Genomic DNA, 13,141 nt, shown 5'->3' with positions numbered 1-13,141 from the left:
CACAAATGCGACAAGAACTGTCGCATTTCGTCAAATGCGACAAGAGTTGTCGCATTAACAAATGCGACAGTTCTTGTCGCATTTGTGACGAAATGCGACAATTTCGTCACAAATGCGACAGCAATGGACGAAAATGAAAAAAAAATTATGGAAAATAGAGGAAATAGAAACGATACCATTAAAGATGAAGAAATAGGCAAAACCAACGAGAAAAGCAAGCGTATAAGCAAAAAATATACCATTTGTACGGGAAATTGAACATAATATGTCAAAAATCGCTAACGATTGGTATAAGAAATTGAAGAAGATGAAGAAGTTGAAACGAAGGAGAAGAACAACAAGAAGAAGAAGAACAAGAAGCGGATGAAGCGGAGGAGGAAGAAGAAGAACAAGAAGCGGAGGAGGAAGAAGAAGAAGAAGAAGAAGAAGATCGATTCATCAAATAGAACTAAGGTTAGTTTTGTCCAAAATGGGTGAAAGTGTCTAATTTGGTAACTTTTAGGTAAGGTGGGTTAGATATGTAAATTGGGGTCTTTGATTGGGTCAGATTAGTAATTATCCCTTATTCATTTTAAAATTAAAATTTATCCAATGCGATTACAAACAAAAATATCTCTCTACCCAGTCTATTCACTAGACTAAAAGTTTCACCACATCGCTATAACATTACTATTACTCTCTTAAAAATAAAAAGTAATATAATATTATTGTTACTCTCTTAAAAATAAAAAGTAAAAAAATAAGAAAGAGAACATAATATTGCTGTTACTCTCTTAAAAATAAAAATAAGAGAAGAGAATAGCAAGCTAGTACATTTAAGAGCAAGCAAACAATTTCTATTATTATCGTTCATTTTTGAATGGAGTGTATTCTTGTTTTTCTATATATATATTATTATTAAATTTATGTTTTTATACGTATAATTACTATTAAACTTAATTATATTAAATTCAAATATGATATACTTCCTTCATTCTATTATATAGGTCATTCTAGGGTATTTTATACAAATTAAGAAAAATATTGGTTAACTAAAAAAAATTCTCTCTCATGTCACTATTGAAGAATAAACATTGGAATATTAAAAAACACATGTACCAATACAAAAAAAAAATTAATATTTAGACCAAAAAACTAAACTAAAAGTTCTTGGAATCATAGAATGGCTTATATTTAGGAAAAAAACTAATTTGCTAGAATGACCTATATAATAGAATGGAGGGAGTAATAATTATTTACAGTTATAAATTTTTTACAATTAAAATCTTAATAATTATTATATTATAATTAAAATTAGTTTTAAATTCTATAAAAGAAAATTAGAACTTTTTTAGATCGACGGTCTTAAGTAGCGTCTATGTAGCCACCTCCTGAAACCGCCTTCTTGTGCAATTCCTAATTCTTACACACGTAATTAAGTTTCCATCATCTTCTCACCTCACAAATTCATATTTTCAAATATATAACACATCTTTTGTCAAAGTAACTTTTAGACTACAAAGATAATTTAGATAGCTTCTAATTTAATGTTGCAATGGTTGGCTTAGGCAGAAAAGAAAAGGAACTTATGAATTATTATATGTTTATTGACTTTAACATCAGAGTGTTTGTGGAAAAAACAATCTTACCACACTGGAATAGATACATCTACTAAGGAAGGTCAAGAAACCTCAACCATCATTTTCAAGAAACGCTAGAGTTCCGACACTCTAATAGATACATCCAAAATAAGACAAACCTGCCCCTCTGTAATTACACTTTTTCCGTTCAGGCTTATTTACTACTTTTCCATTTATCCATCTTGCCCCACCTTACCCTTATAAAGTTAGTTATGGGTTGTAACTTTAGTGAGGTTTTAATGTCTTTTGTCTTTGTTTTATGGGAGGTATTTAAACCCGAAACTTTGTAAGGATGATTAACTTTTCATCAACCAAACACCATTTTTCTTTGAGAGCAAGGTTTTATACTTATATCTTGGGATTAACTCATACTAGTTTAGCTAGTGAATAACTTCTTTCATTGATTTAAGATCAAATAAACACTATCGTCATGAATCCGTATCAGTTGGTATCAAAGCCAAACGTTTTCCTAACTTGTGACTTATTTTGGAAATGGTTCAATCGAAGCCCGCAAAAATCAATGGAATCCAGAGACAAGAGATTTGAGGATGTCCAAGCTAGCACAATGGATCTTAGAGAGGTACAAATAGAGCAAAACTAGAATTAAATGGAAGGGCAAAAACGTTTCAAAGAGAAAATACGAGCCTCCATAAAAAAAAAAACTTCAAACTTGAGGTGCGGCCTATGACCCAACACTCCACTAGAGGTTCTAACCGGAGGAATGAGGAGATCCGGATACCTCAACCCCTAAGATAAACCACACCACCATGTTCACCACCACTAAGGTGGAATCTAGCAATAATTTTTCTGAATCGAATCAAAACTTATGGAACAGATAAAATAGACTTTGTTCTTTTTAACTGAAATTAAATAACTAAACTGAACTGAATTCTACTGAAAACTAAAATAATACTATAATCCTTTAAAAATAACAATAATTAAAATAAAAAACTTATAAAAATAATAATGATTCTAATAATAATAATAAATTATTATAATAAATAACTACAATAAGTATTGATAAATTCCTGAACTCAACTGATTATTATAATTATAATAAGTATTGATAAATTTCTGAATTCAACTTATTATTTAACTGAATTACTAATACTGAAATTAAATAATAAAAGATTAAACCTTATTATAATATCCACTATAGTTATTCTTAGCACAAGCTACTTTCCATTTGATTTTTTTTTTTTAACCAAAATACTCACCCATGTCAACTAATCCATCGCTCTTAAGAGCTCAATTTAGGAACTCTAATAATTCAATACTCTTCAAATTCTGCTTATTTGTAAAGTGAAATTAAAAAGAGCAGCATAACGGTGGTCCTAAACTATAAGCAATGGCGACCAATTAATGGGTCAAATACATTAATATCATAATTGTATACAAAATTACAACTAAGTTATATCACCAAATTTTTTTTTTTTGAGAAAAAATAGCTTCTATTTGATATCAGAAAGAATAGCATCCTTACATAACATTTGCCAGACCCTGTTGGGGCCTCCTCAATCTAGAAAACCGGATTCGTTAAATCCCTGGCCCATTTTGCTATAGCATCAGCAACTAAGTTACAAGTTCTGGGAACATATTTGAATGAATAGCTATTGAACCTACGAGCAATTGTTGATATGTCAATGTAAAGGTCCTGCAGTGCCGTGTTCGGGGGTGATTCCGAGTTAATCGTATCAATGACAATCTTCGCATCAGATTCAAGTATAATTGCATCAAAGCCTAATTCCTGCGCCCAAATTAACGACTCAAGAATCGCCCTTGCTTCAGCAGCCGTTACTGAGGCTACAGGCCCGATGGGGATCCCAGCGGAGGCCATAACTAGCCCGTCTGTGTCTCTCGCGATCAATCCCACCCTGCAATCCCAGTCATTATTCCCCATTGAGGCATCACAGTTGATTTTTATGACACCAGGAGGGCGGCGACACCAAGATTTCTTAGGGATAAGGGATTGCTCAGGAGCGCCACTGCATACGGACAAGTTATCCCCTCTCTGTGTGCTGGATTGATGCCAATCTGCAAGGAAGTCTTTAGCTTTTGTTATGAGCATCTCATCCGGAATCCAGACTTGATCATGCCGCCAAATGTTCCGTCTATACCAGAGCCACCATGCAACTACCACCACCAGTTCGATTTCCTCACGTCGGAGATTGCTAAAACAGAAATTCAACCAAGTTAGTGGGTTAATTATACCTGTTTTGTCGACACGAATCTGTACAGGGACGTTGCGCCAAACGTCTTTGGAGAAACGACAGACGATGAAACAGTGCTGCAGATCTTCGTGGCCAAAGTTGCAGCAAGGGCATCTTGGTTCTGCTGTCATTACGCGTTGAGAAAGAGTTGCCCTGGTAGGAAGTTTATTCCGCACCATCCGCCACAGGAAATGCTTGATTTTAAGGGGAAGGTTCAGGGCCCAGAGCTTCTTATATATTGGGCGATCCAGGGGAGTGCCCGACGACGAGCTATTGCCTGAGATCCGGGCATTCTCAGCGAGGTGGTAACAGCTTTTGACAGAGAATGTTCCGGAATTCGTAAGACTCCAATACAGCCTATCTGGTGGGAGGCGAAAGCTAATGTTGATCTTACCTATTTCAACAATGTCATCAGGTTGGACGAATCGCTGCAGCACTGCCCTGTTCCAGCATCTATTCTCGTGATCAATTAGCTCGTGCACCATTACTGGTCTCGGGGCATCAAGTGCAATAAGAGGGCGGCGCGCATTCAGCGATGGAACCCAGTTATCAGTCCATATGTTTGTACTCAGCCCATTACCAATCCTCCAAAATAAGCCTTTGCGTATGATTTCCCTTGCAAAAAGTACGCCTCGCCAGAAATAGCTTGGCCCAGAACACAACGGAGCGTCAAGGAAATTGTTCATGGGGAAATATTTCGCCTTGAGAACTTTGGCACATAGCGAGTCCGGATTACATAATATGCGCCAACACTGTTTTGACAGTAGAGCCAAATTGAAGGATCGCATATTCTGAAAGCTCAGTCCTCCATCAAATTTTGATTTGCATGCACTATCCCAGGGTAGCCAGTAGATTGGCTTTCTGTCAGCGGTACCACCCCATCAGAAGCGGCTAATTGCACTTTGAATGTCCTTACAAAAGTAGTCTGGAAGCAGGAAGCAAGACATAATGTAAGTAGGAATGGACTGAATGACAGATTTGATTAGTACCTCTCTGTCGCCAGCTGATAGTTTTCGTTCCTCCCACCCTCCCAGTCTACGATTAATTCTTTCCTTTATTGCAGAGAATACTTCCCTTCGTGACCGACCAATAATTGTTGGAAGCCCCAGGTACTGAGGAAAAGCCCCAGTCTCCCTCACATTGAGAATGCCGGTAAGAAGAAGTTTCCTCTTAGTATCAACCCCACAGCTATAGAACACTTCGAATTTATCCAGATTGATCACCTGCCCTGACACACGCTCATATTCTTTAAGGATATTCTGAACTTCACCAATCTCAGCTGCATTTGCTCTCCCAAAAATCAAAGAATCATCATCAGGTCCTGGTGCTTTTGACGGACTGATCTGTTTAATTTCTGCGAAAACTTCCTCTCTTGAGTACTGCTGAGCCAGAGCTTGTTGTTGTTCCTGTGATAGAGGATTGGTGATCGCCCCCCACAAACTGTTCAAAGTTATCTGGATTCGAGCTTGCAAATAACTCCCTGAAGTACTGGGTTACCACCCCCTCAATCGCCTCTTCCCCCTCTACCCAGTCTCCATTTGTGTTTTTAATCTGCCTGATCGAGTTATTCCGACGCCTGGCTGAGGCCTTTGCATGGAAAAAAGAAGTATTCTGGTCGCCCAACTTAAGCCACTCGTTTCTAGCCCGTTGCTTCCATTTACATTCCTCAATCCTCTGCAGTTCTTTAATCGAGTTGGACAGGATCTGATCGGTTTCATGGAGCTGCGGTTCAGCCCGTCGTTGAATCCCTTCAAGCTGCTGTATTTCAGATTCCAATCTTTTCCTGATATTTCCGAATTTCTCACGGTTCCATACTGCAAGCGCCTCGGAGACCGACTGGATTTTACTTTGAACATGTTGGCTGCCCGCTGATTCACGCCATCTTGCAGCAATTAGTGTTTTGCAGCTGCTGTCCGCCGCCCACAAAGCCTCAAAACGGAATTGCCTCTATCTCCGCCACCTTCCGTTTAACCCATTTGTGTCGAGCAGCAGCGGGTTGTGATCCGAAGACAAACGCGGGAGCGCTTTAATTTCGAGGTTGGGAAACTGTGTTAGCCATTCAGGTGTCGCTGCAAATCTGTCAAGTCTTTCCCATACTGCATCTGTTCCGGCCCGTTTGTTATGCCAAATGTATAGGGAGCCTGTACTGTTAATATCCACCAGATTACACTGTTCAAATCAATCATTAAAGCACTGCATATCAGCATTGTCCCTGATTAGGCCCCCTTTTTTCTCCGAAGTCCATAATATTTCATTAAAGTCCCCAAAGAAGACCAACGGGAGGGTATCCAATGATCCAAAATGATTAATCAATTCCCATGTCAGTTTTTTGTTGTGCTTTTCGGACCACCCATAAACCGCTAGGTTTCTCCAACTCAAGTCATTTAGGTGCAGCGTGAAATAAAAGCAATGGTTTGAGTAATTCAGGATGCGTAAATCTATATCCTTATTCCAACCCAGAATCAGACCACCACTGAGGCCCACCGGATCAATGAAGAAAAAATTGAAATTACTAAAACAATGATAAAACTTACTGCAATCATTCTTCCTCAGTCTAGTTTCCATAAGGAAGAACATGTCTTGGCAATTGTCGTTAATCAGGCGTTGTAGTGCACGGAACGTCCAAGGATTGCCCATCCCTTGGACATTCCAACTGAGGATTTTCATAGTGTAGGGTGGGCTCGATCAACAGCACCCACCCTCTGGTCTCTGAATTCGCTTTTAGCTTTTTTCATCCTCATTACTCTTTCATTGTCTGTACTGTCCTGGTTGCATTCCCGCTTCCTCTTTTGTAATTCGTTCTCCAGGTTGACATTTACTCCATGCATAGGTTCTCTATTGATTTGTCTGGCAGCCTGTTTGTATTTGAATTTTTTCTGAGGTTTGGGGGAGCCAATACCTTTGCCTTTTGCTAGCACCTCACGGCCAATTTATGGCTGCTGCAAAATCGCAGTATTGTATTGTTGCACATAATCCGTTTCCATGGACACGCGGGCCAGCGGCTCGTCTCCGAGTTCTTCCTCCGGTAATGCAGACCCCTCATTCTCGATCTCCTTCCTGGTCGCATTCATACTCTTCGAACCGCTGAGGTTTTTGTACTGTGCTTCTTCCTCCCTCATTGTTTTAATTAGCTGTGCACCCACTTCTGCACTTCTAGTAGTACTGCCTTCGGATTCCTCTTCAAACAGTTTCCGAGCAGTACCGCGGCTTTTCGTCGGCTCAGTTTGCCTTCGCTCTTGAAATCCACAGTTATAGACTTGAATCCTGAACGGCGTAGCCCGCATACTCGGTTCATATGGAAATTCATCCAGTTCCTCTGACACGTCCTCAGTCTCGCAATCTTCATAAACATGCCCAATTACTCCACAGCGGTAGCAGAAATTAGGAAGCTTCTCGCACTTCAGAGAGATCCATATTATTTCGCTTTTGGTATGTTGGGCTTTAATTCCCCGGATAAGCGATTTAGTTATGTCGAGCCTGACCCTTACCCTTACGTATTTCGCTGTCATCTCCATGTTGGTTTCGTCTATATCGACCACTTCTCCAACCCTTCCTGCTAACTTGGCAATTAAGCCGGCGGTTCTCCACTCCAGCGGGATATCAATCATCCGAATCTAGAAATCACACATGTTCAGGTTCAGTTTCGATATTTGAGAGATTCCCGCAATGTCTGCTAGACCAGGTGCCTATCGTAGTGCCATGGTGATTCAGCTAGGACCTTCTCTTTGTCTTTTGTTGATTGGAACTCGATAATAAACAGGCCATCGCCACTCTCATTAATTTTGAACCCCTTCTGAGTTCTCCACACTGCGTTGAACGCGTTAGCCATAGCTCTGATGTTCGGGGGTTTCGCTGATATTAATCTCTCGATAACCTTTGTTTGGGAGTTTGGAGGTTAATGGAGGTGAGAGTTAAAGGAGGTAATGGAAAGGGAAGAGAAGTGATGGAACGGAAAGTTAACTTGTTTGGAAGTTTATAGGATGTAAATGAGGTTAAATGTTTAACCTTGTTTGGAAGTTTAAATATGGAGGGGAAGGAAGGTTAAATTTACTCTGCAGAGACAAGAAATTTTAAAAAAGTTTACGTTACTCCCATTAACCCCCAATTTGGAGATTAGAGTTTGGAGGTTAGAGAAAGTAAAGATTTAACCCCATTAACCTCCATTTACTCTCAAAAAATAACTCCCAAACAAGGTTAACTTAATACTTAACCTTCAATTACTCCCATTTACTCTCATTAACCTACTCCCAAATAAGGGCTTAAAATATATTAAAATAATCCAAAATTATTAGTTTAAATAGTTGTAAATAGTTTTTAAAATATGAATTTCTGTGTAATTTCCCCCCAAATAATTAATTGTATTATTGCTGGGCCTAAACTATAAGCAATGGCGACCAATTAATTGTATTATTGGGCTTCCCATGTCTTTCCCTTTCCATGTGTTGTTAAACAGAAAACCACAACACCTATATTGCTTCAATTTCTCCTTTTCCTCCACCAACAAAATCCTAATCCAATCCAGGCTTAATCAACATGCTAATTAAATTAGTTAATCAGAACAAATAATTATATCATCAGATAAGAATCAAAACTAATTACTGCTACTTTTCACAACCATGTGCAGCCAAGTTTTTGGTTCAGCAAAATCCATGAATTTTCGATTTAATTTTTCATAACAAACTGTACTAATTAACCACATACTATCCAACCAATTAAAAACTAAATGGAAATGTAACAATATAAACAATTACAATTAAGCCCTCTCGCCCCTAATCCTTCTAGCCAACTGCATATCCTTAGGCATAATTGTAACCCTCTTAGCATGAATAGCGCATAGATTGGTATCCTCAAACACTCCAACCAAATAGGCTTCAGATGCCTCCTGTAGTGCAGATACAGCGCTGCTCTGGAATCTCAGATCTGTCTTGAAATCTTGTGCTATTTCCCTCACCAACCTCTGGAATGGAAGTTTCCTGATTAATAGCTCAGTACTCTTCTGGTACTTCCTAATTTCTCTCAGGGCCACAGTTCCTGGCCTGAACCTGTGCGGCTTCTTTACTCCACCGGTTGCCGGAGCAGATTTCCTGGCAGCCTTTGTAGCTAGCTGCTTCCTTGGTGCCTTTCCTCCGGTAGATTTTCTGGCTGTTTGCTTTGTGCGAGCCATTGAAGATAAAATTAAAACTGCTTGATTGAATAGAAAGCAAGAGATAAAGAATGAAGGGAAGATTTGGTGTGATGAGAAGAAGCAGGAAGGGGTTTTTTTATAATGGAAATTTGGCGGGGTGGGTGAAATTTGGCAGGCTTTGAAATATTTTGAAGCGCTGTAGATTGAATTATGGACGGTTGAGATTGGTTTAGAGGAGAGTAATGCGGATGGCAATCCGCGTGAAGCGTGCAGCGACCAATTGGATTAGGTAGTTATGGCGCCCCTTTTCAGTTTTGGGTCCAAAATAAATTTGAAACGATTTCGTTTTTGGGTTGTTAAGCGGGCATAGAGAATAGTTGGAATTTCAACTTAATGGGCTGTGGAAGAGCTTTAATGGACTGTCTTGGTAGCATAGATGAGCCCATTTCCATTTAGACAGAACTATAAGTTGTAGAGACTATTTATTTACAATAAATTCAACCAAACTTTTTAAATCTGATAGGACATTGAATTTGTTTAAAATATCTCCATGAACTTCAATTGATCGCTCTGTTGTAAAAAAAATAAACTGTATATATAATTGAAATGTTATTATATAATTTACGGAATAGATTAAAACATATTAAAAATGAAGTTTTTATTATATAATTTACTCGTGGTTAATATTTTAGGATTTAAAATTCATAAATTATTATTTATGATTTATAATTGATATTTTAAGACTTAGGATTTTTTTAGGGTCTAAATTTATATTTTAGAGTGTACGATTTTATATAAATAAAAAATATATAGTTAGTTCCTCAAAAAAAAAATATATATATATATATATATAGTGAATTTATATGATAATTTTGTGCATGCATATTAGTAGAAAGGTGATAGTTAAATATTTACAATTTATTAGCACTATTTTTCTTTCTTTCTTTTTTTTTTGTTAATTTTATTCTGAAAATATATTTTTTTTTTTTTTTGGTAATCGGGGAAGGCTCAAGGCCCGGGAACAGAAAAAAAAGCAGAAAATAGAAAAAAAAGAGCAGAAAATAGAAAAAAGAAAGTAAAAACAGTAGCCAGAGGTTAAGAACAGATCATTCTACTGAGAGCCATGCCCCGATAATCGTCGGAGAGGATCTTCTGGAGGCCTACAGGGGGCACATCATACACATGATGACCCAGAGTACTCAAATCTGCGAAATTCGCCAGCCAGTCAGCAGCACGATTTCCTCTCTATAAGTGTGTGCAAAAGTAATCAGCCAATCCCTATCTCGAAGTTGTCTGCGCCGAGTAATTAGCCAACCGTATGGGTGGTGATTATCGATCGATTCCGTGATAAAATGAAGCACGGTTCGGGAGTCGACTTCAAAAATAACTTTTCTGTAACCCATATCCCAAGCCAGACACAACCCAAAATAAAGCCCCCATAGCTCAGCCAGTGAGACTGTGCAGTACCCAATGTTCGCACCAAATCCACCAAGCCAGACTCCATGCTCATCTCTCATCAAACCACCTGCTGAGGCAAATCCCAGGTTGCCCTTACAGGCCCCATCCGTATTTACCTTAACCAATCCTTCGTCCGGCGGATGCCATCAAATCCAAATAGTTTTCGGGATCAATAATTGTGCACCTGAGTATTGTACTTGAGCTTGGAGATATTCAGTGCAGTAATTCACAATTCGATCCACATTGTATTGCCACGAGTTCGTATTTTGGAAGATATGATCATTCCGCAACCGCCAAACCCACCAAACCACGAAGGCAAAGAGAGTTGACCACTGTACGCCCCAGATGGTCATTTGGCTTCTAGGTTTAAGAGCAGCCATTCATTGATATTAACCGTAAAAAATGCAGGGGTGTACCTGGTAGGGACAAGAGTTCTCCAAGCTGAAGTCACTACATTGCAATCCCGAAGGACGTGCAGGACTGTCTCTTCCCGCTGACACCTTGCACACGAAGTCGATGTTGCCAATCGTCTTTTGACACGAACTGAATTACAGAGAATGGCTCCATGGGCAACCTGCCAGAGAAAAGCTTGGATTTTAGCTGGGGCCTGAGTTCGCCAAATTATTTTCCAAACCCGGGAGTTCTCATTGAGGCTCGCACCAGGATCCGAAGTTCTGATTAAATCATAACCCGTTGCTACAGAGTACCCGCCAGAAGCAGCCATCGGCCAATACCATTGGTCATTGATCATGCTAGATGGACACAGCCATAGCTGTAACCCGTAGTTTGTCCTGATCATTCAAACGCCCATGAAGGCGATCCCACCTCCAGCAATCTCGATTACAGTCCCAATAAGATGCAACCGACGATCCCTGATCCTCCTGATAATCGATCCTAGATAGAGCCGAGGGGCTAACTATGGTTCTGCTCGATAAGTTGGTCCGCTCAACAGCATCTGAACTAGTTTCAGAAGGTATATTTTCAGCAGCCATCGGCCCTTGAGTCCCATTGGTCCGACCTACCCCATTCTGTACCGGGAGATTATTACCCATAAAATCACTCTGTGTGGCCTCGGGTTCCTGGACATCAGTATCTGCAATCCCATCCGCTATCCCATTTCTGGCACTAGCAGTTCCAAATCCGACAGTAGTAACTTCCTGAATACTAAGGTGCCTAACTTGAGTATTTAAAATGTCCCCATTGGAAGCTGCAGGGGTATTACCAGTGTCAGGGTTTCGAGAGGAGAGTGTGCTTATGCCACACCAAACATCAGTCCAGAAGTTTGTGGTTTGACCATTAAAAATTAGCTTGGCAGCCCCTTTCATCAGAACGCACCCTCCCGCAACTATGCCTCGCCATATACTGGAGTGAGAAGACGTGGAGCGAAAGATATCTAGCCCTTCTCGATTTCCCATGTACTTTGCCTTTAGTACCTTTACCCAAAGTGCATCTTTGTCTGTTAGCACACTGACGCGGCCTCAGCGGTTCAGCGATGAGGCCGATCTTAGAGATAAGTGTACCCCATCGTTATCAAGTAATAAATCTGGAAAGTCCAGGTATCGAATCCACAGGACTTATTTACCACAAGTATCGAGCTACTTGGTCTCAGGTGTTATCTAGGCTTTGTGGGTTTTGAGTTTGGTTTGTTTAAGTTAATCTACTCCTAGTTGAATTATGCTACTCCTAGCTAAGTTATCTAATTCTAATTACGTTATTCTACGCCTAATTAAGTTAAACTACTCCTAATTAAGTTATACTACTCCTATGTGATCTTTCACTAATGCAATTACCCGAAGGAACATGGTATGAATGATAATAATGAAGTTAGGTTATTCGGTCTATTGATTAAACACCTAATCTAAGTCACTTGTATTCAAGGCGATTAACCCTACTTACCCTCCTGAAGTTCCTAGTGCGTGATTCCCTTATAAGGCCAAAACTAGGTCTAAGGCTCAACAATTTGGGCTTAATCAACTAAGAGGTCGTCAATCTCCTAGGCTCTGACTAGGTCAGATTCAGCTCACAATATGCGCCTACTAGATTTTGAGGCTTTTGAATGAGTTAAACCAATTGAATAAAGCGTAAGACAAAGATTAAACAAATAATCATAGAACAAAATAAGAGCTAAAATATTATTAAAGGCGAAGAACAATGTCACAGGATACAATTAGCCTAGGATTCATAGACTGTATCAAAGAGTACAAACAAGGAAAGATAAAAGGAGATACGAAAATCCCTTTTAGGGAACCTGTCTACTCTGCAGCCGGCTTCCTAGGTCTTAAGGACGGACCTTGAATAATCCTCGGTGGAGATGCGGAGCTTCGGAGCTTCTTCAATGGAGGTTGGAGAAGATGGAAGAGGTGGAGAGGATTTCTCAAGGGGGAAAGGCTAAAGTAAATTACAATAATGAAAAGATATCTAATTTACAATGGAAAAGTTCTATTTATAGATGTAGCTCGGGCCCTCTTTTTGACCTATTTCGTGTCCTTATGCAGGTGGGAAGTCGTGGGACCGGTTGTGGAGTCGTGGGGTCAAAACTGCTAATTTTGACCAATTCCCGCAGGTCAGCTCGCCGAGCAGGGCGCGCTGCTCGGCGAGCTGACCCTGTACAGCCAGCTCGCGGCGAGCAGGCCCCTGGAGGCCTGCTCGGCGAGCTGACATAGCCAGCTCGGCGAGCTGGCCTAAAAAGGCCAGTCCGACGAGCGGTTTTGCCCTGCACGCTTCTGCAC

General features: G+C 39.9%; 1 protein-coding gene across 1 annotated transcript; it reads right to left on the bottom strand.

The window, feature by feature from the left end:
- Window positions 1-8,378: 8,378 nt before the first annotated feature.
- LOC136230589 (histone H3.2-like) lies at window positions 8,379-9,071 on the bottom strand. The gene has a single exon (XM_066019713.1). It carries the CDS (start codon window positions 8,991-8,993, stop codon window positions 8,583-8,585), a length of 411 nt encoding a protein of 136 aa, XP_065875785.1. The 5' UTR covers window positions 8,994-9,071; the 3' UTR covers window positions 8,379-8,582.
- Window positions 9,072-13,141: the final 4,070 nt, after the last annotated feature.

Source organism: Euphorbia lathyris, chromosome 5 (genome assembly GCF_963576675.1).
Source record: "Euphorbia lathyris chromosome 5, ddEupLath1.1, whole genome shotgun sequence".
Lineage (NCBI taxonomy): Eukaryota > Viridiplantae > Streptophyta > Magnoliopsida > Malpighiales > Euphorbiaceae > Euphorbia > Euphorbia lathyris.
The sequence above is the reverse complement of the archived record's forward strand: the minus strand, read 5'-3'. Positions and strand labels throughout refer to the sequence as shown.

What these genes read in the sequence shown, in the direction of transcription:
- LOC136230589 (XM_066019713.1), bottom strand. Translation starts at nt 8,993, where the DNA reads ATGGCTCGCACAAAGCAAACAGCCAGAAAATCTACCGGAGGAAAGGCA.